This window comes from Engystomops pustulosus, chromosome 3, assembly GCF_040894005.1.
Source record: "Engystomops pustulosus chromosome 3, aEngPut4.maternal, whole genome shotgun sequence".
NCBI lineage: Eukaryota > Metazoa > Chordata > Amphibia > Anura > Leptodactylidae > Engystomops > Engystomops pustulosus.
This window is the reverse complement of record NC_092413.1, coordinates 52,248,512-52,272,926: the sequence shown is the minus strand read 5'-3', so window position 1 is coordinate 52,272,926 and position 24,415 is coordinate 52,248,512. Positions and strand designations below refer to the sequence as shown.

Below are 24,415 nucleotides of genomic sequence, written 5' to 3'. Positions count from 1 at the left end.
CTACCCCCCCCCCCCTAGCCATGGGCACACTACTACTACCCCCCCCCCTAGCCATGGGCACACTACTACCCCCCCCCTAGCCATGGGCACACTACTACCCCCCCCCCTAGCCATGGGCACACTACTACCCCCCCCCCTAGCCATGGGCACACTACTACCACCCCCCCCTAGCCATGGGCACACTACTACCCCCCCCCCCCCTAGCCATGGGCACACTACTACCCCCCCCCCTAGCCATGGGCACACTACTACCCCCCCCCTAGCCATGGGCACACTACTACCCCCCCCCTAGCCATGGGCACACTACTACCCCCCCCCTAGCCATGGGCACACTACTACCCCCCCCCTAGCCATGGGCACACTACTACCCCCCCCCCTAGCCATGGGCACACTACTACCCCCCCCCTAGCCATGGGCACACTACTACCCCCCCCCTAGCCATGGGCACACTACTACCCCCCCCTAGCCATGGGCACACTACTACCCCCCCCCTAGCCATGGGCACACTACTACCCCCCCCCCTAGCCACACTACTACCCCCCCCCCCCTAGCCACACTACTACCCCCCCCCCCTAGCCATAGGCACACTACTACCCCCCCCCCCTAGCCATAGGCACACACTACTCCTCCCCGACATGGGCACACACTACTCCTCCCCGACATGGGCACACACTACTCCTCCCCGACATGGGCACACTACTACCCCCCCCCCTAGCCATGGGCACACTACTACCCTTCCCCCCCCCCTAGCCATGGGCACACACTACTCCTCCCCAACATGGGCACACTACTACCACCCCCCCTAGCCATGGGCACACTACTACCCCCCCCCCTAGCCATGGGCACACTACTACCCCCCCCCTAGCCATGGGCACACTACTACCCCCCCCCTAGCCATGGGCACACTACTACCCCCCCCCTAGCCATGGGCACACTACTACCCCCCCCCCCCTAGCCATGGGCACACTACTACCCCCCCCCCTAGCCATGGGCACACTACTACCCCCCCCTAGCCATGGGCACACTACTACCCCCCCCCCTAGCCATGGGCACACTACTACCCCCCCCCCTAGCCATGGGCACACTACTACCCCCCCCCCCCTAGCCATGGGCACACTACTACCCCCCCCTAGCCATGGGCACACTACTACCCCCCCCTAGCCATGGGCACACTACTACCCCCCCCTAGCCATGGGCACACTACTACCCCCCCCTAGCCATGGGCACACTACTACCCCCCCCTAGCCATGGGCACACTACTACCCCCCCCCCCTAGGCACACTACTACCCCCCCCCCCCTAGCCATGGGCACACTACTACCCCCCCCTAGCCATGGGCACACTACTACCCCCCCCCCCTAGCCACACTACTACCCCCCCCCCCCTAGCCACACTACTACCCCCCCCCCCTAGCCATAGGCACACTACTACCCCCCCCCCCTAGCCATGGGCACACACTACTCCTCCCCGACATGGGCACACACTACTCCTCCCCGACATGGGCACACACTACTCCTCCCCGACATGGGCACACTACTACCCCCCCCCTAGCCATGGGCACACTACTACCCTTCCCCCCCCCCTAGCCATGGGCACACACTACTCCTCCCCGACATGGGCACACTACTACTCCCTGCGGGCACACTCACTCGTCCTCCTTCATGACGCCCTCCTCGGTGATGGGCCGGACCGGAGCTATGTGTCCGGTGTCGGTGCTGTAGTTGTGGAAACACGCCGTGAGCTTCTCGTCAAAGTCGTTGACCAGATCCTCCATGGACTTGAAGCCTCCCATGATGTCCCCAGAGAAGTTGTTGTCCAGCTCGGAGAGGTCCTCCAGGGAGTTCAGGCCGCTGTCAGGGGGAGTAGCTCGGGGGGAGTTGGAGTTCACGTTATCCAGTCGGTTCTTCGTCCCGGGAGAAGAGGAGGGAGGACGGAACTCATAGAAGTCCTGCCAGTCCTCATCGAACTGTGCGAGCGGCGCCGCCATGTCCGTGCCGGGGGTCCCGGGCTGTCGCGCTATAGGGGGCCCCCTGGCTGCAGAGGCTTGGTCTCTTCTCCGCTGGACTCCCTCTGCGCATACACGTCCCAGCAGCCAGTGATTACACTGGGAGCCTCATACTTGACGTCCTTGCGGGATCTAAGCCTTGAATGAAGAGGAACGGGGGAGGGGCCACTGTCACGTGACACGGTAGGAGGACGCGCCGCCGGCCATTTTAGTTTTTGGCAATACGTAACCAGTGTTTACAATTCTACAACTGCGAGAAGTCATGTGACGTGCGGAGGGGGGAGGGGTTAGGGGTAGTGTCCTCATTTACTACAGTAGTGAGAAACTCACTGATATGGAGCGTGTGGTGCTCACTCATTCTGCGCCAGGATTCTCGGGGTGCATTCACACATATTGCATTTTGAAACGCAGTACAACAAGCGATGAGATTTACCTCATTATATTGTGTTAACATTTTCCTTTACAAAACACGGGGACATTTATTAGTACGGCGGTTTTCTGGCAACGAGGCACTGAAATAATTGCAGTTTCTTGTGCAATGTGAGAAAATATGATTATTATTGTGACTACGCCACCTCCACGCTATGCGGGTCTATCGGAGCCGCCAGACTGGGATTGCAGAAAGGGTTACAAATGTTGCAATTTAGAACAATAACATACATCTATTAACCCTATAGTCATGGGCATATCATGCTGCACCCAGGCTTAGGCTCATGTTTAGTAACGACCGTCCTGCGGGCCATTACACATGTTTGTAGGTACTGTGGAACAGATGGGGGCTTTTGAAGTGACACTACCGCTGCAACTACTATTTCACCCATCTCATGTGAGAGGTTTGACTGCCTGGCTTTGGGATAATTCTTATTTTTTATAGGTAAACGGGTGAGATTTCACATAAAAGAGGGAATTCCAGATAGGATATTTCATTATCCGAGGGTGCTAGCAGTTTCATGGGATAAAACATGTAGGTTCTTTATAAAATTTGCAGATAATTGACTACAAATGTGTGTTTTTTGTAATTTTTCCCAATTAAAGTTTTTTTTTTTTTTTTTTTTTAATTGTTTCTACATGCTAGGGTTCAGGGGATATGGCCACTATCATGACTTTTATGAACGTCCTTTCTGTACGGGACATGGTCAAATAGGAAGTGTAGTCGTGAAGGGGTTAAAATTACAAAGTTGTATCTGAACAAACCACAAAACTTCTGGAACAGTGTCCTTTGGACAGATGAGACCAGAGAGGAGATTGTTGGCTCTAATGCACATTAGCACATATGATGAAAACTCAGCGTATCAGTACTAGTATGAATGCTGAAGATGGGCAGATGATCGGGTCTTGTTTTGTAGGCACTAGTGCTCGGCCCCTTGCAGTTATTCAGTTGATATGAACTCCTCTGTTTACCAAAGTATTCTAAAGAATGACAGGATTGCCAAGGCTCAGTTACCATTTAGACCTCAACCCTATTGAAAGGTAATGGAAATGAAAGTGGCACCAGAAAAGAACTTATTTTTTTCAGGAAGATGACAGTCCCCAAAATACGGGGGGGAGGGTTGTTGACCAGAAGCAGTACACCACAGGGAAAGGTGATTTACTATGAAGGAGGGGAGTTACCAGGTATTTAGGAGGGCCACAATGTATGGAGGAGGAGTGTGGCACAATGTATTAAAGAGGAGGGGCACTATGTATAGAGGAGGAGGAGTGGGGACACACTGTATGAAGGATGAAGCCACAATGTATGGAGGAGGAGGAGGAGTGGGGGCACAATGTATGGAGGAGGGAGCCACAATGTATGGAGGAGAGCCACAATGTATGGAGGAGGGGGCCACAATGTATGGAGGAGGGAGCCAGAATGTATGGAGGAAAGGGCCACAATTTATGGAGGTGGAGTAATGGGGAGCACAATGTATGGAGGAAGGGGGGCACAATGTATGGAGGAGGAGAGGGAGCACAATGTATGGAGGAGGGAGCCACAATGTATGGAGGAGTGCAGGGGCGCGGCTAGGTCAAAAGATCCGGGGCTCGTGCCCCGGATCTTTTGGCCAGTGCCCCCGAATCTCCTCGGGTCAGCAGATCATCTGCCCCGCTGCCCGGGAGATTCCTTCCGTCTCGTTCTCATCACGATCTGTGTCCTCAGATTGTGATGAGAACGAGTGCAGGCGCTGCTTTCCCCTGCAAGGACCTAGCCTCCGGGAGTTCCAGAGGCCGAAGGACCTGTGATGATGTCATGATCACATGACCTGCAGGTGAAAGCAGCGCACAGAAAGAGAGAGAGAGAGCTGCATCTGTGAGGTGAGAAACATGATAGGGACTAGGGAAGGGGGAGAACATTGTGGGGCACATTATTTACTGGGGGGATTGTGTGAGGCACATTATTTCCTGGGGGGCTGTGTGTGAGGCACATTACTTACTGGGGGACTGTGTGAGGCACATTATTTCCTGGGGGGCTGTGTGTGATGCACATTATTTACTGGGGGGCTGTGTGTGAGGCACATTATTTTCTGGGGGGCTGTGTGTGAGGCACATTATTTCCTGGGGGGCTGTGTGGGGCACATTATTTCCTGGGGGGGACTGTGTGAGGCACATTACTTACTGGGGGGCTGTGTGTGAGGCACATTATTTACTGGGGGGCTGTGTGTGAGGCACATTACTTACTGGGGGGCTGTGTGGGCACATTACTGGGGGGACTGTGTGAGGCACATTATTTCCTGGGGGGCTGTGTGGGGCACATTATTTCCTGGGGGGGGACTGTGTGAGGCACATTACTTACTGGGGGGCTGTGTGTGAGGCACATTATTTACTGGGGGGCTGTGTGTGAGGCACATTACTTACTGGGGGGCTGTGTGGGCACATTACTGGGGGGACTGTGTGAGGCACATTATTTCCTGGGGGGCTGTGTGGGCACATTACTGGGGGGACTGTGTGGGCACATTACTGGGGGGACTGTGTGAGGCACATTATTTACTGGGGGGACTGTGTGATGCAAAGTGATGGGTAACGAGCACCTGGTTTTGTTTAAATGCAAGACAAAGGTGTGAGCGCAGCCTTACAGTATTTGGGGAGATTGTTAGGGGCGGCAGCAGGATAACACTGCCAGGGAACAAAGATGTAGGGACAATGAGGAACATAAGGCGTGGTGATGGGGATTTCTCCTTTGTTCTCTGTAGCTGTATATACCAGAAGTAACCTTGTTATTGGCACAACCACGTGTGAGGGGTTATGTACAGGAGGGGGCATTACTGAAATTGCAATACACATGCATTGAGGCCCGTGCCCCGGATCTTTTACCACCCTAGCAACGCCCCTGGAGGAGTGAGACACAATGGGGGACATTTACTATGGTGTTTCCGCCAGTTTTGTGGCGCTTTCACCGCATCTTCTGCTCTCCTACCTATTTATTAGCTGTCCGGGACAGAAAAAATGACTTTTTCCGCCTGCTCCGACTCTTCTCCGAAAAGGGGCGTGGCTTTGGCGGAGTGGAAACTCAGACACAATTAATATGTGTCGCAGCCCTTTTTGGGCGCTGTAAACTGGCGGAAAGTAGACCAAAAGAAAACTGGTCTAGCAGGGACTGTTGGACACATTTCTGGTGCTCGGGACAGATTTTGGTCCAAGGGACAGAAAATGGTCTCGGCGCCAGAAATGTCTCTGCACAGCTCCACAATATTAAATGTGTGTCTTCTTTCCCAGAGCAGGTCGGTAACAAAGCCAATGCAGACACCGACACTTTAAGTAAATGTCCCCCAATGTATGGAGGAATGAGACACAGTATATGGAGGAGTGAGACACAATGTATGGAGGAGTGAGACACAGTATATGGAGGAATGAGACACAATGGGGGACATTTACTATGGTGTTTCCGCCAGTTTTGTGGCGCTCTCACCACATGTTCTGCTCTCAGACCTATTTATTAGCTGTCGGGGACAGAAAAAATGACTTTTTCCGTCTGCTCCGACTCTTCTCCGAAAAGGGGCGTGGCTTTGGTGGAGTGGGCGCTGTAAACTGGCGGAAAGTAGACCAAAAGAAAACTGGTCTAGCAGGGACTGTTGGACACATTTCTGGTGCTCGGGAAAGATTTTGGTCCCAGGGACAGAAAATGGTCTCGGGGACAGAAAATGTTCTCGGCGCCAGAAATGTCTCTGCACAGCTCTACAATATTAAATGTGTGTCTTCTTTCCGAGAGCAGGTCGGTAACAAAGCCAATGCAGACACCGACACTCTAAGTAAATGTCCCCCAATGTATGGAGGAGGAGGAGTGAGGGCACAATGCATGGAGGAGGGGGCCACAATGTATGGAGGAGGGGGCCACAATGTATGGAGGAGGAGGAGTGATGGCACAATGTTTGGAGGAGGGAGCCACAATGTATGGAGGAGAAGGAGTGGGGCCACAATGTTTGGAGGAGTGATCCACAATATATGGAGGAAAGGGCCACAATGTATGGAGGAGGAGGAGGGGGGCACTATGTATGGAGGAGAGGGCCACAATGTATGGAGGAGGGAGCCACAATGTATGGAGGAGGAGGAGTGGGGGCACAATGTTTGGAGGAGGGAGCCACAATGTATGGAGGAGAAGGAGTGGGGGCACAATGTATGGGGGAGGGAGCCACAATGTTTAGAGTAGTGATCCACCATATATGGTGGAAAGGGCCACAATGTATGGAGGAGGAGGAGTGGGGGCACAATGTTTGGAGGAGAGGGCCACAATGTATGGAGGAGGGAGTCACAATGTATGGAGGATTGGGCCACAATGTATGGAGGATTGGGCCACAATGTATGGAGGATTGGGCCACAATGTATGGAGGAGGGCCACAATGTATGGAGGAGTGAGCCACAATGTATGGAGGAGGGAGTCACAATGTATGGAGGAGGGCCACAATGTATGGAGGAGGGAGTCACAATGTATGGAGGAGGGCCACAATGTATGGAGGAGTGAGCCACAATGTATGGAGGATTGGGCCACAATGTATGGAGGAGGGAGTCACAATGTATGGAGGAGGGCCACAATGTATGGAGGAGTGAGCCACAATGTATGGAGGAGGGGGCCACAATGTATGGAGGAGGGGGCCACAATGTATGGAGGAGGGGGCCACAATGTATGGAGGAGGGAGTCACAATGTATGGAGGAGGGCCACAATGTATGGAGGAGTGAGCCACAATGTATGGAGGATTGGGCCACAATGTATGGAGGAGGGAGTCACAATGTATGGAGGAGGGCCACAATGTATGGAGGAGTGAGCCACAATGTATGGAGGAGTGAGCCACAATGTATGGAGGAGGGGGCCACAATGTATAGAGGAGTGAGCCACAATGTATGGAGGAGTGAGCCACAAGGTATGAAGGAGGAGGAGGAGTGGGGCCATAATGTATGGAGGAGGAGTGGGGCCATAATATATGGAGGGGGGGCACAATGTATGGAGGAGGGAGCCACAAGGTATGGAGGAGGAATGGGGCCACAATGTAAGGCAGAGGGGATACAGAAACGTAGGTGTGGACATAATTTAAATGATCAAAGGGCCTTATACATCGTGGGTGCACCTTAAGCAAGGGGGCATTATATTATGTGGGGGCCACATTCCTATGACTGTAAATAAGACTAGATAAAGTTATCTTGCTGGGATTGGTGGGATGTTATTCTTTTTTATCATTTTATAGCACAGCTGTAAATGGTAAAAAGAAAAAAATCAAATGATGCATTCCTACTTTTGGAAAGTCTCTAACTCTCTCAGGCTCCATTCACACAACCGTCAGGGGAACATATAGACGTCTATGGCACCCAGGCTTGGTATGGTGAGCACAACAATTTCTCACCATTCCGAGCCATGGCAGAAAAGACAGAGCCTTCTCTATCTTCAGCCATATAAACCGAGTGCTGCATTATTTCCTATGGAGAGAGGAAGGAGGGGTGAGCAGCGCTCCTCCCATATACCCGTCTGGCTGTAGCATACGTTTGTGTGAGTGCTCCCTTAACCCCTTCCTGAGGCGCATCGTAATAGTACAGCGTGCGTCAGGTGCAGGAGCATGGAGAGGGCTCACGGGCTGAGCCCCCTCCGTAGCCGGTAAGTCTTTGCTGCACATTGCTAGCACCGATCGCGGGTGTTATCCCGTCCATCGCCGCCAGCAAAGCTTCCGGCGGCTTCATGGATGGCAGCGCATGGATGCCGACATCTTGGTGAAGATCGTTGCTCCCATGACGACATCGGGGTCTTCGGAAAACCCGAGGATGTCTCGTTTGTAATGAATGGGGAGGAAAATACTGTAGAATGGCAGTATATGATAGGATCAGACAACCTAGCGTTAAAGTACCCTAGGGGGTCTGAAAAATAGTAAAAATAAAAAAAAGTTAAACCCTGTAACGGAAAATAGTGCCCAAAACGAAAATGGCACCTTTTTGTCATTTGATAAATATAAACAATTCAATAAAAAGTGACACCACCCACAGCTCCTACACCAAAGTATGAAAAAGTTATTAGCGCCAGAAAATGGCAAAATTAAAAAAAAAATTCAGTAAATGTATGAAAGCATTATAAAATCTATACAAATTTGTTATCCATGTGATCGAAAAGACCCAAAGAATAAAGTAAAATCCAAGCCCACAAGAAAATGGCGCAAATGCATTTTTTCCACCATTTTCACTGCATTTGGATTTTTTTTCCTGCTTCCCAGTACAGGGCATGGAATATTAAATACCGTCACTGTGAAGTGCCATTTGTTAAGCCCTCACAGAGCTCTTTACGTGTAAAAATAAAAAAGGTATAGATTTATTTTAATGGGAAGTGAAAAATGGAAATAAAAAAACAAAAAAGGGCCAGGTCGTTAAGGGGTTAATGTGGACAGGCACTAAATGAATATTATTCAATGCACTGGAGATTCCAACACAGGTTTTGTATACATAGTGCTCCCCCCCCCCCCTGAATCTAGGTGCAGATAGAGCTATACTGCTACCACCAGGTTTCAATGAAAATTGGAGCTATATTAGGAAATATTTACCGCTATTATACTTTGAGCACCTAATATACTGCAGATGTAATGCAGAATACACTTTGACATTTAGTTTACATTAGATGGCCATCAGATAGTTTGGTTACATACTGCCACCTAGTGGATCTTTACTCTTGTTGTACAGAAATTGGTGATCATTCTATTCTGCAGTCACATTGCTCAGTCATGTGCCCCATGGTATCATTTTAAATGAGCTCATAAATTAACCTGTAAACTGCTTCAAACCACATGTGGTGCTAGGAATAATCCATTGTGTAGTGATTAGAGCTTTTGCATAGACTGAAGTGCTGTTGCGCAGAAAAAAAGATACAACATAGTGCACTAAGGCCCCTACCACATTTGCGTTGCAGATGACGTCAGAGTCTGATCAGGGTGCGATCAGGGTTTGGTCAGTGAAAAATTGACATTTTGCATTAGAGTTCAATCAGTTTTCAGTCAGAGTTTGTTAAGTGTCTCAGTTTTTCATGCGCATTTTCAATGCAATTTCAATGCGTTTTTCATGCGCAGATTATGTTTGTGAAAAAGTTTGGTTGATGTGTTTCACATGTATTTCAATTCAGTTACGAAGATGTGAATAAAAGGGGCACTGTCTGTACTCTCCTGGTGTAACCGCTGATTCAGAAGTGACTTGATGGGAAAACGAACCTGGGTGGTGCTCAGCATTCATAGACATAGGCAAAGCAGTGCAGTAGAAAAGAGTAAAAAAAACTGCGGCACTCACCCAGAAAAATTTTATCTTCTTTATTTCATGCGAAGTGAAGGTACATTCAGCATTTATGCCAACATGGGGTAGAGAGGGGAGCAGGGGTACATACAAAGGCGACAGCCATTTCGCGCCGTCTGGCACTTTTTCTAACTTCAGGCTGTGCGCCGTTTGTGCAACTCCATAATTTTATTTTATTGTTCTGACTGTCACCATGCGTCAGACCATAGTCCACAGAGGGGCTTCATTCAAGGCTTCATTTTGGCAGGTGTTGATGCACGCATTATAATCTGCAGGGAAGTGGTGGAAATCAGAGTGCATTACTCTACAACATACCTTTTTTTGTCTGTTATATGGTCTCCAATAAACTCCAATTTGAATCCAAATGCTAATTAGGGAATTTCCATGTGCCCGTTTCTTTTTTTTTTCTCCGCCTTATGGAAAATAAGCCATAACCAGAGGCAACTATATCACTCTAATGCACAGAGTCTGTCCCCTTCTCTGTGGTCGGCCACTGTTGTTATCTTAAAGGGGATGTGAATACATTTTTACATAAATGGCGTAAATAAACTTCCAACCACAGTTTGTTAAAAAAATTCTTGTTTATTTTACAGTATATACAATCATCAATTTATCCAAAAGCATTGCCTTATCCAGAATGTACACCATAAGCGACTTACTGTTCTCTTCTTTAGTGTTTTTGCGCATGAAAAACAGCAGGGAAGAAGTAAATGCTAAACTGTGCATCGTGGTCGAATGTTACAGTCACCGCTCCCGAATGGTGTAATGTGCAGAAAGTCCAGGAGGGTCCCGGATCCATCATACTAAGTCTCTGGATGAGCTGCTATGTTACAGGCCTGTATCATTAAGGTGCACTCATATAATGGTGGAATGAAGGGCTGGGGCCGTCCATTAAATAAAGATTTTCTACATAATCAGTCGCCAAAGTAAAACCAAATGCGCAGTCTCCTTTAGTCTATTTGCGTGAGGTAGTAACTAAATTATTTTGGCCACAAGTTCACAAGCATCCTAAAGGATGAAAATAAGGCAAAAGACAAAGTAAAATCTTAGAAAGTGGAATGTTAGAGGAGCTCGGTCTGGCTGAAATGTTAAGAATTTGCCAATTTCATAGCAGACACATCAGATTCTAGCTATATGTCAGACAAAGGAAGCATTTCTGCATATATTAACCTATAGCAGATTCTATAGATGCAAACAGCATGTACACCCGAATACATACGCATGACGAGTGATGCCAGATTAAAGGGTATAAATCACAACATTGTTGGCCACTTGTGGGATGACAAATGAGAAACAATATTAGACAGAACCCACCAGATGCCTGGCTGATAACATTGTAGGCCGTCTCTACAGTGTAAAACCGCCATACACCGCCACTGCTGTACAAGCCACTGTACGTTCCCTTTCAGATATTAAATAACTATACAAAGTGTAAATTATTTGTCATAAATATATTATTACTGGATCTATTGATCTTTCCCCCTAAATCATCAACAATGCATTTGTTCATTTGCTGTTGCACAGGCCAAAGCGCATAAAAAGAAAAAAATCTTCTGTATCTCTAGGTAAACAAAATTTGTTGATTTTTATAAAAAAAAAAAAGCAAAGGTATTAATGGCTGAAGCCGAGGCATTTCCCAGCAGTCGCAGGGTAACGCTGTGGTGCAATGCGTCACATGACAATACTTTGTGCAAATCGAAACACCAGTGTACTTGCATTAAAGTTAAGGATATCGTAAAATGCTTACATCCTCTCTATAGATTACAGTATCTTTTTTTTTTTTTGCTTAAACTTACAAAATTTATATTGGCATTACTAAATTACATGGAATAAAAAATACAATAGTGTTAATAAACTCTTGGTGTCCACTCTAACTAGCTAGAACGAGACGGGGACACGGGGCTTGGACCAACTTTACATCTGTACAATTAAGACACTTGTACGTCAAAGGTTTCACTATCTACAGTGGGGTTTCCAGGAAGGGATGATGGAGATTGAATACTACCTGTGTGTGCAGCACTTGTGTGGGAAGAATGTGTCCCTACCACATAGAAGCAACATTTTCCTCATCACTGACTCATGCCACAATAAATTATTTGTATGTATATATAATATGTATATAAAATGATCATGTGAGGCTGCGGCTTTGTTCTTTGCAGGAACATATAACCCTGCCATGTAACGCTTTTCCCCATTCCTGTATCTGCAAGCACATCATTTACTGCCTCCCGAGTAATGTGGTACAGACAGATTCTTTGCCTTCACCGCAGCACAGACGCGTTTGCGGTTAAGAAAACCGCGCATGATTCTCCGCCACTGTCTTCCAGTCTTCTTCCTGCCGTGCCGGTAGACCCTCAAGTAAAAGTGTTATCTTGGCGACATGAACTATTTTGGCCGTTGCTTTTCAGTAGCTGTTTTCATGTCCTGCAAGAATGTATAGGTTGCTGTTGGCTGTAGGGTTATCTGTAGGTCTGCTTTCCAAAACCACGACCCTGTAACAGACGCAGCAAAAACACAATCTGTGAGAACAGGTAGGTGAGCTGATAGCAGTGACTACATATGTCTGCCTAGTTTACTGTATACTGTAACACTGGGGTTGATCCAATCTCTTCTTATAGGAATATCAAGTGATTTAAAGGAAACCTACCACTTTAAAATTAGCCTTCTAACCCACAAATACCCTGCAACAGCTCAGGATCAGCTGATACCGGACCATATCTTGACTAGAAACTGAAATCGCTGTATTCCTGGAAAAAGTGTTTGTAGCTGTATATTCAAATCCCCCTTTGGCACACCACGATATTGCTGTTCGCTCCATGCGCGAAGCCGCCCGAAGCCGCGGTCGTTCGCGCAGCCGCACTGGAAGCCAGCTGCGACAAAAGGCGGTGGTGCGCATGCGCGCATGTGGCCGAGAGCTCGGTGACGTCACCGGATCTCCGGCCTGACATAATAATGCGCACCAACGGTTGCGCGCATGGAGCGAACAGCAATATAGTGGTGCGCCGAAGGGGGATTTGAATACCGCTACAAACACTTTTTCCAGGAATACAGCGGTTACTGCTTCTAGTCAAGATATGTTCCGGCATCAGCTCATCCTGAGCTGTTGCAAGGTATTTGTGAGTTAGATGCCTAATTTTAAAGTGGTAGGTTTCCTTTAATTGATGTTTTTTTGAGCATATGCAGAGCTTTTTGGAGATCAGGTTGAGTGATCAAGACAAATATTCATGCATCCCAGTGTTAATCAGTTTTCCTGCTGGGGTGAAAGTCAGCATAATTATTCAACGAAATCTGGCATCTGCAAAGCAGAATTGAAATCTATGCAAGTCCTCAATTTAAAGGGGTTGGTCACAAATAAGAATGTTTAGCAGGGTAAGTAAAATCCTCTAATAGGGTCACTTGTAGCTACCCAGGTCAACTTTCTCTCTCTCTCTGCTGGAAAGAGCCGCATGACATGTGAACGACCAGCAACTACTCTGCTACATCCTGTGCCATGTGGACTTCCGGTGGGTCAGGGGGCAGTGTGATAATTACTCAATGCACACCCACCGTTACACCACTCGCAGGTCACTGCTACAGGAGGGTGTCCCAAGGACATCCTTCAGTATTCAGTAATGAGAACATGGTCCAATGTCCCACTGCTAGTCCAAAGGACGTCTCCAAAGCAGCTGCCAGTGGGTCATAACCTAAGGCTCATACAGGCAGAAGGTGAAAGTTTATCAGGGCAACAACAATATGAATGACCATATTTAGGGATTGTTCTTACCCTGGTAAACTTTATTATATGTGCCCAATCCCTGTGGTGAATAGATGATATGATAGACACCTACCCATTCACATCGGGTCAGTCAGGATTCTGTACTTTTGAAGGGAAAATCACAGTACACACCAAAATATAACTACTCCAACATTGAGCCACCAAAAAGTATTGGGATCACACGTTTTGACAAGACCTGGCCACAATGGGATTCATGAGGTTCAGTAGCATGCAGCATTATATTAAAACTTCAATGAATTCTAACCACATTTAGCCATAACTACCAAGTAATGCTTTATTACAAATACTGTGCATTTAGCTAATCTGAGATTCTAAAAATGACTCACTGCCATAAATGAATCAGCTCTCCTTTTATACACTATAATCAATAAGTTGTTGTACAGTCCTTATAGATGCTTTGCTGTGTGTGTGCGGATAACAGCTCAATAGTATTATAGTACATTTGCTCTGTATAACTAGCACAATGAATCATTTCCTCCGGTGGGCGCTAGTTTCTCCAGTCTGACAGCTACACAATTACCTGTCAGATCCCAGCAGCCGGAATATCCGAGTGTTGTCTGAGATTTCCTGTGTTATCTAAAAGAAGAAAGACATGATGTATTTCACTGACATAAAAGTATACAATTTACTGATGTCAGTTATTACAACTAATAGGATTTATTATATGCTTACAGATCATGTCCGTGCTAGGGAATTATGAAATATATAAACAGGTATACAAGACGTGTCCTAGAAGTATTGAAGTTGTATACATGTTATAGAAATATTCCATCCTATGTCTACAGTAAGAGTCGATTAAAGGGGTTGACTAAAGAACATAAACCCTGTCCATATGCCAAACGAGGAGCATATGAAAGTCATCTAGCAGGGTTCTCCACTCAGGGCACCATTCTGTTTGCCAGAACAAAGATGGAAGACGCATGTTCACCTATACTGCTGTTACTGGTCCCAGAATGAAACATTGGGGAACATTTACGAAGAACAGTGCAGTGTGCAGTTCTTCTGTTTAGGCTGCAGAGGGTGCCAGATTCAGGATTTCTGGTGCCCGTTCTTCATGAATCTGATGCCCTCTCCACTCTGCTCTGCACTTTTTTTTGGTTCACCTTTGACAGAATTGTGTCGCACGCCCAATGTTAGACTTTGCATGATAAATCGCTCTCTTCAGTACAGAAATTTGTGTTGCATGAAGGATAGTTCAGCTGCACCACAAAAGGATCATGTGAGACACAAATGTGGTGCAGACACTTCTTGAATACCTGTGCCAGCAGTTCGTACCTAAAAGAATGTCCGACAGAAAACTGGTGCACGGCCCTTCGTAAATGTGCCCCAAAGTATCTTATGTTTTCCTCTAATAGGAATTGTTAGAGTACCATGAGGCAGCCAACTCTACTACACAGGGGCCCAATCTCTCGGCAGGAGGCTTTAAAGGGGTTGTACAGAATCACATTTTTTTTTTATTAGTGGCCTGAACAAAAGAACTGATACTTACCTCCTCCCATTGCCACAAGCCTAAGTTGTTATAGAGAGGCTCAGCAGTGATATCACATGGATGCTGACCTATACCAGCAACAGACTGTAGTGGAAGCACGGTGTAAATATGACCCACCACTAATCCTCTGTATAAAGAAGCCAGCCGTGACTGGAGGTAGGGACAGAGGTAAGTATACGACTGCAAGGAATACTATGGTAAAGATTACATGAGTAAGTAGATTAGAGGAAGGGGACTCCATGAGTGTCGATGACTGCCCCTATACTAGAACGTTGTGTATTTTCTCCCATTTCCTCTACTTTTGTACACATTTGCATTGACAGACTTACCTCATTTGATCGGAAGCTTCTTCCTTGCATACCGTGCTTCCAAAAGGCAAGGACGCTGTCTTGGAGGCAAACTAGAACATAAGACATAACCGCAGTAAGTGGACAATTCAAGCAAGAACAATACACACATTATATGTCTTCCTGTAAAAAAAAAAAAAAAAAAAAAAACGTAGAAAACTTTGTCTCAGGCCTCATTCACACGGTTTTGTGCTTGCCTGGAGCGGAGGCCATGTGGAGAAGAAAGGGGGTATGGCTGCTCCTCACCCCTCCCTTCGCCATTGAAAGCCAAGCAGCCAAAGTGTTCCCGGTGCGGAGACGTGTGTGCTAATCATACCGTGACCGGGTGCCACAGACTTCTATTGGGGTCTGCACAAATTGCAGCCACAATTAAACCGTGTGAATGGGGCCTTATACTGAGAGCACATGACAGAGTGTACAGAAGAGCATGGGTGCGGAGGAAAACGCCTGACTGCGAGGCATATTCAAGTTCTCTTCTACTAATAAATATCGCAGCCGTTAGATGTACACAGCGTGTAACAGTACTGTAATAGACAAATCACAGCAATGCTACAACATTGTCACTTTAGTCTCCTAGCTGTACCTATTATTAAGCAGAATATATTAACCACCTCTATGCTGCAGCCAATTACAGGCCTCAGTGGTGAAGCTCAAATGTACAGCACATACAATCGCTGAGGCCAGTGATTGACTGTGGTGGTCACTCACTGCAGGAAGAAAGCAGAGATAGTACCATATAGGATTCTTTTAATGTCATCTCATTCTTAGGCTATATTCACACACACACACACACACACTTATGAGGGACGTATATAAGGCATATACATGCCCCCCCATGCATGGCAATGGCTGCACGGCCCCATTCCGGAGCGGTACAGTGCCGCACACGTACGCCGCCGCCATATATCGACATGGAGATGGGCAGCGCTCCCCAGCGCTACGTGTGCTTGCCATACTACGGTATGGCGGGCAACGTCTGTGTGAATATAGCCTTATTCTGAGCACTGGCCAGACACTAGCTCTTTAGAGTATGAAACTTATAAAAGTAGAGAAAAGAATGCATCTTTCTTACCTATAGACTCGATCTGAAAATCAAATGTCAGCTCTGAAGACAACTTGCGGCTGGATTTTAACCTTCCTTGAAGATTTACTATTTTAATACAACCTTTAAATGGAAAAGAAGTTTGTTTTTATGACCTCATAGGGGACATATTAAGTAAAAAAACACACACATTAAATAGTACTAAAAATTTAGAAACATTCATTTTCAAACAATTTAAATAAGAAATCTCCATCTACACTATAAAAAAAAAACACATTGCAACAGTCGCCCAGTTTGCCTGAAACTATATGTATTATATATCAAAACGACCAACACAAAACAGGAAATTCGTGTATAATCTTCAATTGACAAAAAAAAAATATATATATATTTTAAAAAAATAATATAGGTTTAGGCCCTTAAACTTATATGTATGAAAATTTGTCAAAAGAACTCCTTGGTCTTGGTCGTTAAAGACTTTTTGGCCTCATCATTCAGGGGTTAATCTACTGTAATGTTTTGCAATCCACTCTGTGTTGGTGAGTGGAGACCTATCCGCTGTGACTCACCCCTCCCCTCTCCATACAGCTTCTATGTCATCTGTCTGTCTTCTAGAGAGACAGGCTCCAGGAGACTTCACAGTGAAATGCAGATTAGGAAGGAGAGAGGATGATAACAGCTAAAGTAAGAGGCCAAAGTAGCACTTTGCTCTGATATTATATATTAATCAGAATATATTTTATGCAATATTAAAGGAAATATACCACCAGGTTGATTACATGCTGGTGTGTGTCCCCGCTGGAAGGATTCACTCTTCTTTTAGCTTTTTGTGTCCTTGAAAAAATGGTTTAAAAATTATGCAATTGAGCCTCAGGGGCTCCAGACTCAATTAAGAGCTATTGAGCCCAGAGCCGCTTGGGCTAATTTGAATAATTTGTAAACCCTTGTTTTGTAAAAACAAGGGCATTGTAAGGTAAAATAAGAGTGGGTCCTGCCAGAAGGGGCACACATCTGCATGTAAGTCCTTTTGTTTTACAACCCTTATCCTGGTGGTAGATTTCCTTTAAGATATTGGGGCAGATTTATCAAGTTGTCTAAAAGTAAGAATGTTCTTAGTTGCCCAGGGCAACCAGTTACAGTTCCCCATTAAAATATTCATGAGCACTGGTAAAATGAAAGCTGAGCTGTAATTGGTTGCCATGGGCAACTAAGAACATTCTTACTCTTAGACAGCTTGATAAATCTGCCCCATTACGTTTCTAGTATTCACTTGTACTATAGATTTATTTGGTTCATTGAAATTCAACATTTAAACAGTAGCTGCAAATACGGTTTATTGACTTACGATCCAGGCACACTAGAATGGTATCCCTCTCCAGCTGTGTCACATGGACAACATCCGACTGCGGGGTGTCTGAGGATGATAAAAAAGGAAAAGCATTCAATTTAGAGCACCACAGCATAGTCTTAAAGGGGAAATAATAATCTTTATTTATATAGCGCCATCATATTCGTAGCGCTTTACAAATCATAGGGGACATATACAAATAAAATAAGACATTACAGAGTAACAACATAGTCATATGAAGTAATAGGAATGAGGGCTCTGCCGGCAAGAGCTTACAGTCTTTGAAGGGGGTGACTCAAGAGGTATACAATGCCATTCTTTATAAGAGAATGGAATAAAACTACCGTATATACTCAAGCCCCTGCCCCAGTGTATATAGCCTGCCAGCCCCTGTGTATATAGCCCCCCCCTCCCCGTCGTGCAGCACAACAATACCAGATGGATCGCACAGAAGATCTACGGGTGCCGCCAGAAAGGTGAGTTTTGATTTATTTATTTTTTTGACTCGAGTATAAGCCGAGTTTGGGTTTTTCAGCACATTTTTTGTGCTGAAAAACTAGGCTTATACTCGAGTATATAAGGTAATTTAATAAATAAAAATGCTGATGCTTTGAACCAATCATCAGCCGCCATCTTATATACAGAGCCCAAGGTCAAGGGGACTGCACAGAAGCCTGTAGTTTGGTATCTGGTGTTGGCCAGACGGGAAGACACAGGATGGGTTAGTAAAGAGAGAGCTAAAGTTTCATGCAGGAAGCGAATGTGATAGGCTGCCTAAAGAGATAGGTTTTTAAGAGCATGTTTGAAGCTTTGGAGGGTGGGTATTAGTCTGATAGATCGGGGAAGATCATTCCTGAGAATTGGTGCAGCTTGGAAGAATTTCTAGAGACGCGAGTGGGAGGTTCAAATAAGGAAGAGAATAATATAAGATCACTGAGTGATAGACTGAGATAAGAGAGGAGAGGTAAGGAGGGGCAGCATCATGCAGAGCTGTGTGGATGAGGGTGATTATTTCAGCTGTATTCAGAAGGAGACAGGCAACCAGTGCAGTGACTGGAAAAGACTTGAGGTATTCGAGTAGCGTTTGGTCTGAAAGCCAAGTCTGGTGGCCACATTAAGAGTGGATTGTAGTTTAGTAAGAGGAAGACCTATTAGTTAGGGAGTTACGGTAGTCTAGTTGAGAGTGAATCAAAATAACAATTAGCCTTTTAGACATTTACATTGTAAGAAATGGGTGGATTCTAAGGTGTATGCAGCAAGAGATTGAATACACGGTACAAAAGAGAGGTCCTAGTCCAGCACAACCTCAAGACAGCGGGCCTGCTTCCTTAGGATTATGGTGACATCACAGACGGAAATGGAGAGGTCACGGTTTGGTCAGTTAGTCGATGGTGGATAAACAAGAAGTTCCATTTTGGAAAGATTACGTTTCAGGAAGAGAGAGAACATGATATTAGGGACGGCTGAGAGACCATCACTAGTGCTCTGAAGCAAGGCAGGGGTGATGTTATGTGCAGAAGTATATAGCTGGGTATCATCAGCATAAAGATGATACTAGAAACCAAATCTGCTGATGGTTTGTCTGATGAGGGCAGTATAGAGGGAAAAGAGAAGAGGACCCATTACTGAGGAACCCCCACAGTGAGAGTAAGAAGAGAAGAAAGAAATCCAGGGAAGGAGCCGGTCAGAGAGATAGGAAGAAAACCAAGAGAGGACAGTGTCCTTCAGGCCAATATCGTGAAGCATCCTGTGGAGGAGCTGGTGGTCCACAGTAATAAACGCTACCAAGAAATTCAGAAGAAGAAGAGAATAGTTACTTTTGGACTTAGTGGTGAGGAGATCAATGAAGACTTTAGAGCAGTTTCAGTAGAGTGCACAGAGTGGAAGCCACATTGTAGGGGATAGCTGAGAGATAGCGGGTTAGTTGAGAATAGACCAGGCGTTCCAGGAGTTTGGAGATGAAAAGGAGATTACAGATTGGTCAGTAGTTACTAGCACTGGACAGGTCCAGGAAAGGTTTCTTTAGAAATGGGGTAGCAACGACATGCTTCAAAGAAGAAGGAAAGACACCAGAAGAGAGACTGAAGATTTTAGGGAGGTATAAATGAATGCGGGGGAGAGGGGCTGTACAAGATGTGAGGGGATGGGGTCACTGAGCAGGTAGTGGGGGGACCAGGGTGAGGGAAAGGATTAATTCTATGTAATAACAATGTACTCACCTGTTTCTGTAAACCATGAGGAAGTGGAATTAGGATTCACCGTCTCAAACCGTACAACCTGGTTGAAATCCGTGCCCTTACTGACACTCACACAAACTAAAGGATATTCCTGTTCAGGCACAACCAGCATCTCCAACATCATGAGTGGGCATGGTAATGGGAAATCTATGTGCTGGGGAAAAAGGAAAAATACACAGTTATATATACAACAATATCATCTAGTAGCTTGAAAAAAAGGTAGAAATCTACTGTTTATTTCACCTTCATGTCCTTATACTGTATTATTGCTCTAATATTATACATCATAATGTCTATGGCCACCTTTAGTAGTCATAAAAATATTAAATCAAGCATGATAAACCAGGAAAAAGCACAGTGACTGTGAATCTGCAGCATGGAGGGATTTCTGACTAATTAGCATAATGTTGAAAGTTGATTTAAGGAAGGAGGCCATGGACTATCAATATAAGAAGATTACCACATTCGCTGTGACTGCATCTATGAGTAAGTGTCCTTGGTTTATCATGATGGATTTTGATGGTAGATCTATTTTCTTTAAATGAAGGGTGCACATACATGTGTGTACTGACAATAGCATATACAGAATCTGCAAATCCGTACATGCAAATGAGGTTTTATAGCCGCTGTGAGAAAAAAATTAGCCTCTGGAGGGCATGCCGTATGCCAATCTGTTGTACAAATATATGCAATTATAGATTTTAGAGTTAGGTTCCTGTTTTTTCAATTGGACCATATAGAATGGTAAATATATATGTATACACCCAAACAACCTAAATATAGTGTAGAATAAAATGAGTGATTTTTTTAAAATATAAATTTAAGCAGAAAATATTTGTATTTTACTATCGCTATTCAACTCTTCTTCAATGTTTTCGCTCAATCTTCTCAAACAACACAGGTTGTCAACATCTATCACCCATGGACATGTAAAATTCCTCAGTCCACTGACCTGTCACAAATATCCAGTTATTTATAGACCAACAGTGGCAGAATCGCTGAATATCTGCTATTTACCGTGCAAAAACTACCTCACACCATAATAACATGAGAAAGATAGCAGCTATAGAAGTAGAAAAGCATAAACCCCAATGTGTATAATATTACATACAACCAAGTAACAACCCCATCAAAGACTATTAGGAGTAACCATGCAGATTTACCCCAATAGAATACCAGGCACGTACCTTTATTAGCATGAATTTCTGCATTTGTTCCACCCACTCAAGGAGTATAATGCTGGACTGGAGGGCCCCACACAGATATTTATGGCTTGTATATGGATTCCTCACTAGACAAGTCAAACAACATATATCATTAATAGATGTCAAAATATCATTTTGATTTCAATTCTTTTATACAGTATATTTATAAAGATCATTCAACAATTCAGGTTCCTTTACCTCTTCAGTGGATACAGGACAGAAACAACTTAAAGGGATTGGCCACTTTGCAATCGGTTTAATTAGACTTGTCTCTGCATGTATATGTACCTATGTCTTTGCCCTCCTTTAAGATCTTTAGCCTTTCCCTCTTGCTCTATGCTTTCATCTGCATATATACAGAAAATACAGTTTCTTGTTCCTTCATTCCATCCTAATTGTGCCTCTTTCTATTACAGTCTGTCCTCACTGGAAGAGGGGAAGGGGAAGAGCAGAATAAATCGTAACTCTTCTGCCTCAGCAACTCCTATTCATCAGAGCTCAGACATGTAAACAAAGAGACAGACTGTAATACAGAACCAGTATTGCAGGATATCATATGTGTGATCAGACACTCTAGGGTTAAATTACCTTAAGAGGTCTGAAATAATAGTAAAAAAAAAAATTAAAAAAAGTTTAAAAGAACATAAAAATTCAAATCACCCCCCTTACCCTAGAGCACATATAAAATTATATAGATAATTATTATATAGATAATAGATAGGTATTGCTGCGTCTCAAATTGTCCAATGTATCATAATATAAAAATGATTATTCCCGACTGTGAACCCCTTAGCGGAAAATGACGGCCAAATTCCAAAATTGCCATTTTTTTGCCTTTTGCAACACATAAAAATGTGAATAAAAAATTATCACAAAGCCGTACAGTCCCCAAAATGGTATCAATGAAAACGTGTGACCGCACCCTCATCGAAGTGTTTTTTTTTTTTTTTTTCCCAAATCAAGTATCGTTTGGTATAGAGTATTGTTATCAAATTCTCAATTCTGGTATCACTGAAACTGTATGAACAGTAGGTGTTGGCCAGGATTAGTTCATTAGAAACCCTGAAGCTGTGTTTATATGTGGCGTTTCCGCACGTAGTGCACTGGCTCCTGCTGTGATCACCTATTGAAGTAAGATTTAGTGAACGCAATGCAAACACAATCTTACTTCAATAAGTGATCACATTTGGAAATGCTATGGGGCTTATGTACTAAGGGTCCGCGGCTGCACTTTCATCGGATTTTCCGGCGTTTTCGGGATCTGCGCAGCTGTAACTGGGGATTGTTTTGCACGCGATTGGTTTGTGGCGTGGCTGCGCTGGCTTTCATGCGACAGAAATCAATTCAACTTAATTCAAATTGTGTCGCAAGTTCAAGCACTTACATTCACCGGAAAGAAGAAGGTGAACTCTGGCGGACCTGAACGGAGAAGCGACACATGCAGGGTGCACGATCATAGTGAATAGCAGCAGAGTGCATTCCGGTCGGAAATTGCAGTTTCGGGGAACTCGACAGGACGGGTAAGTAAATGTGCCCCTCTGTGTGAATGTGGCCTCAGGGTGCAGCCATATTTGGTGTTTGCATTGTGTTGCCAAATGAAATGCAAATGCCTAGGGGCTGGGCTCGGCCCAATTGCTTATTGGTAAATTGTTTAAATGCAAAACACCGGCTGCTGGTTCCCTTCACTTGCGTTTTCATGTTAATGCAGATGTGATGGGGCCCTTCCCCAGGTGTTGGCATGGCATTTGTATTGTGTTTATAAACCCAATGCAATGTTTTTACATGTTACAATGCGTTTGTCTGGCTTAAAATTTTTTCATTATCGCAATGTTATCACAGCAGCTTACACTTCCAGCAATAATTCAATTATTATTATTCAATAATTGAATTCATTGAAAACGCATGTGTTTTTACATATTTTACATATGTTGGCGGGTTTGAATAATTTTTTTTCGTCAATTCTGGAGGTGTAAGCAGCTGTGTTAACATTTTCACAGATGCTTACACTTGCAGCAAAAAGGCAACAGGTGACTGCACCCACTCAAACCATCCAAGCGCACGGTAGCATCTAAGGGTGAAGACACACATGGCGTTTTTGGGCCGTTTTTGGGCCGTTTTTACTAAGTGCGTTTTCAGATCGTTAAAAACGCATGCGTTAAAAAACGCATCCGTTTTTTAAAAACGCATGCGTTTTTTGAAAATGCATGCGTTTTTGTCCGTTTTTCATTGCGCAATTTCGGGAAAACGGACAAAAACGCGTGCGTTTTCAAAAAACGCATGCGTTTTTAAAAAACGGATGCGTTTTTTAACGCATGCGTTTTTCACGATCTGAAAACGCACTTAGTAAAAACGGCCCAAAAACGGCCCAAAAACGCCATGTGTGTCTTCACCCTAAGGGTGATGCCACACATAGCGTTTTGAACACGTTTTTGGGCCGTTTTTGAGCAGTCCGTTAAAAAACGCATCCGTTTTTCAAAAATGCTTCCGATTTTGGCCGTTTTTAATTGCGCGAAATCGGAAAGACCGGACAAAAACACATGCGTTTTTAAAAAACGGATGCGTTTTTTTAACGGACTGCTCAAAAACAGCCCAAAAACGTGTTCAAAACGCCATGTGTGGCATCACCCTAAAAAGCCAATGTGTGAATGCAGCCCTTATCTGTTATCTCATAGGTGTTGTGTTGTGTGGGTTAGAAGTAAGAAGTTTGAAGTGTCGGACTATGTTCATCTAGCATATACTATAAACTTAACAGCAACCTCAATATACATTAGACTCGTGTTGGATGAACCCCAGTTTCAGTGGGATCTAATGTGCATTACATAATTATCAGATGGTCATTGTTTTGTTCCCATGGAAGATGAGCTGCTACCAGAGCATGCATGTGTGTAGAGAGGACTAGCTGTTGGTCCAACAAGCGTTTGACAGACATTTATTCCACCTTAAAAAGAAGCTAAAGGTGATCTCTCAGGAGCAGAAACCATTGTGTTTCATGTAGATGTCTCTGTCACCCAAGCTTCTTTATCCCCAATATTTATTCCCGTCTAAAGGTCAAGATTGGCAAGAATTTGATGCCTGGATCAAATGTTCCTTTTTTGGGCAATAAGATAGGTTTATTATTTTTGTAGGAAGCCAGCGTGTTCAGCAGCCTCATCCTTGTGCTGCAGATTATTTTCTTCACTGTTAACAGGAACTAATGAAAATCATAATCAAAGGATTTGTGTCATTTGTAACCTCTGGAGTTCCAGAGG

The 24,415-nt window shown here is 44.9% G+C and overlaps 2 protein-coding genes across 10 annotated transcripts in view; both read right to left on the bottom strand.

Annotated features, from left to right (window-relative positions):
* FEZ2 (fasciculation and elongation protein zeta 2) overlaps positions 1–2,173 on the bottom strand; it is a 44,097-nt gene extending 41,924 nt beyond the window's left edge. For 2 of the 4 annotated variants that reach the window (XM_072140760.1, XM_072140761.1), the window contains exon 1: positions 1,649–2,173. In XM_072140760.1, coding sequence (XP_071996861.1) covers positions 1,649–1,986 — 338 coding nt within the window. In that variant the 5' untranslated portion in view covers positions 1,987–2,173. The remainder of the gene's footprint in view (positions 1–1,648) is intronic. The other 2 variants (XM_072140759.1, XM_072140762.1) reach the window with 2 other exon arrangements.
* An 8,113-nt stretch (positions 2,174–10,286) lies between these two features.
* MAP4K3 (mitogen-activated protein kinase kinase kinase kinase 3) overlaps positions 10,287–24,415 on the bottom strand; it is a 185,355-nt gene continuing 171,226 nt past the window's right edge. For all 6 annotated transcript variants that reach the window (XM_072140746.1, XM_072140747.1, XM_072140750.1 and 3 more), the window contains 7 exons: positions 21,150–21,253; positions 19,945–20,116; positions 17,723–17,791; positions 16,408–16,500; positions 15,318–15,388; positions 14,020–14,075; positions 10,287–12,216 (listed from right to left, as the gene is read on the bottom strand). In XM_072140746.1, the coding sequence (XP_071996847.1) occupies positions 12,129–12,216; positions 14,020–14,075; positions 15,318–15,388; positions 16,408–16,500; positions 17,723–17,791; positions 19,945–20,116; positions 21,150–21,253 (653 nt within the window). In that variant the 3' untranslated portion in view covers positions 10,287–12,128. The remainder of the gene's footprint in view (positions 12,217–14,019; positions 14,076–15,317; positions 15,389–16,407; positions 16,501–17,722; positions 17,792–19,944; positions 20,117–21,149; positions 21,254–24,415) is intronic.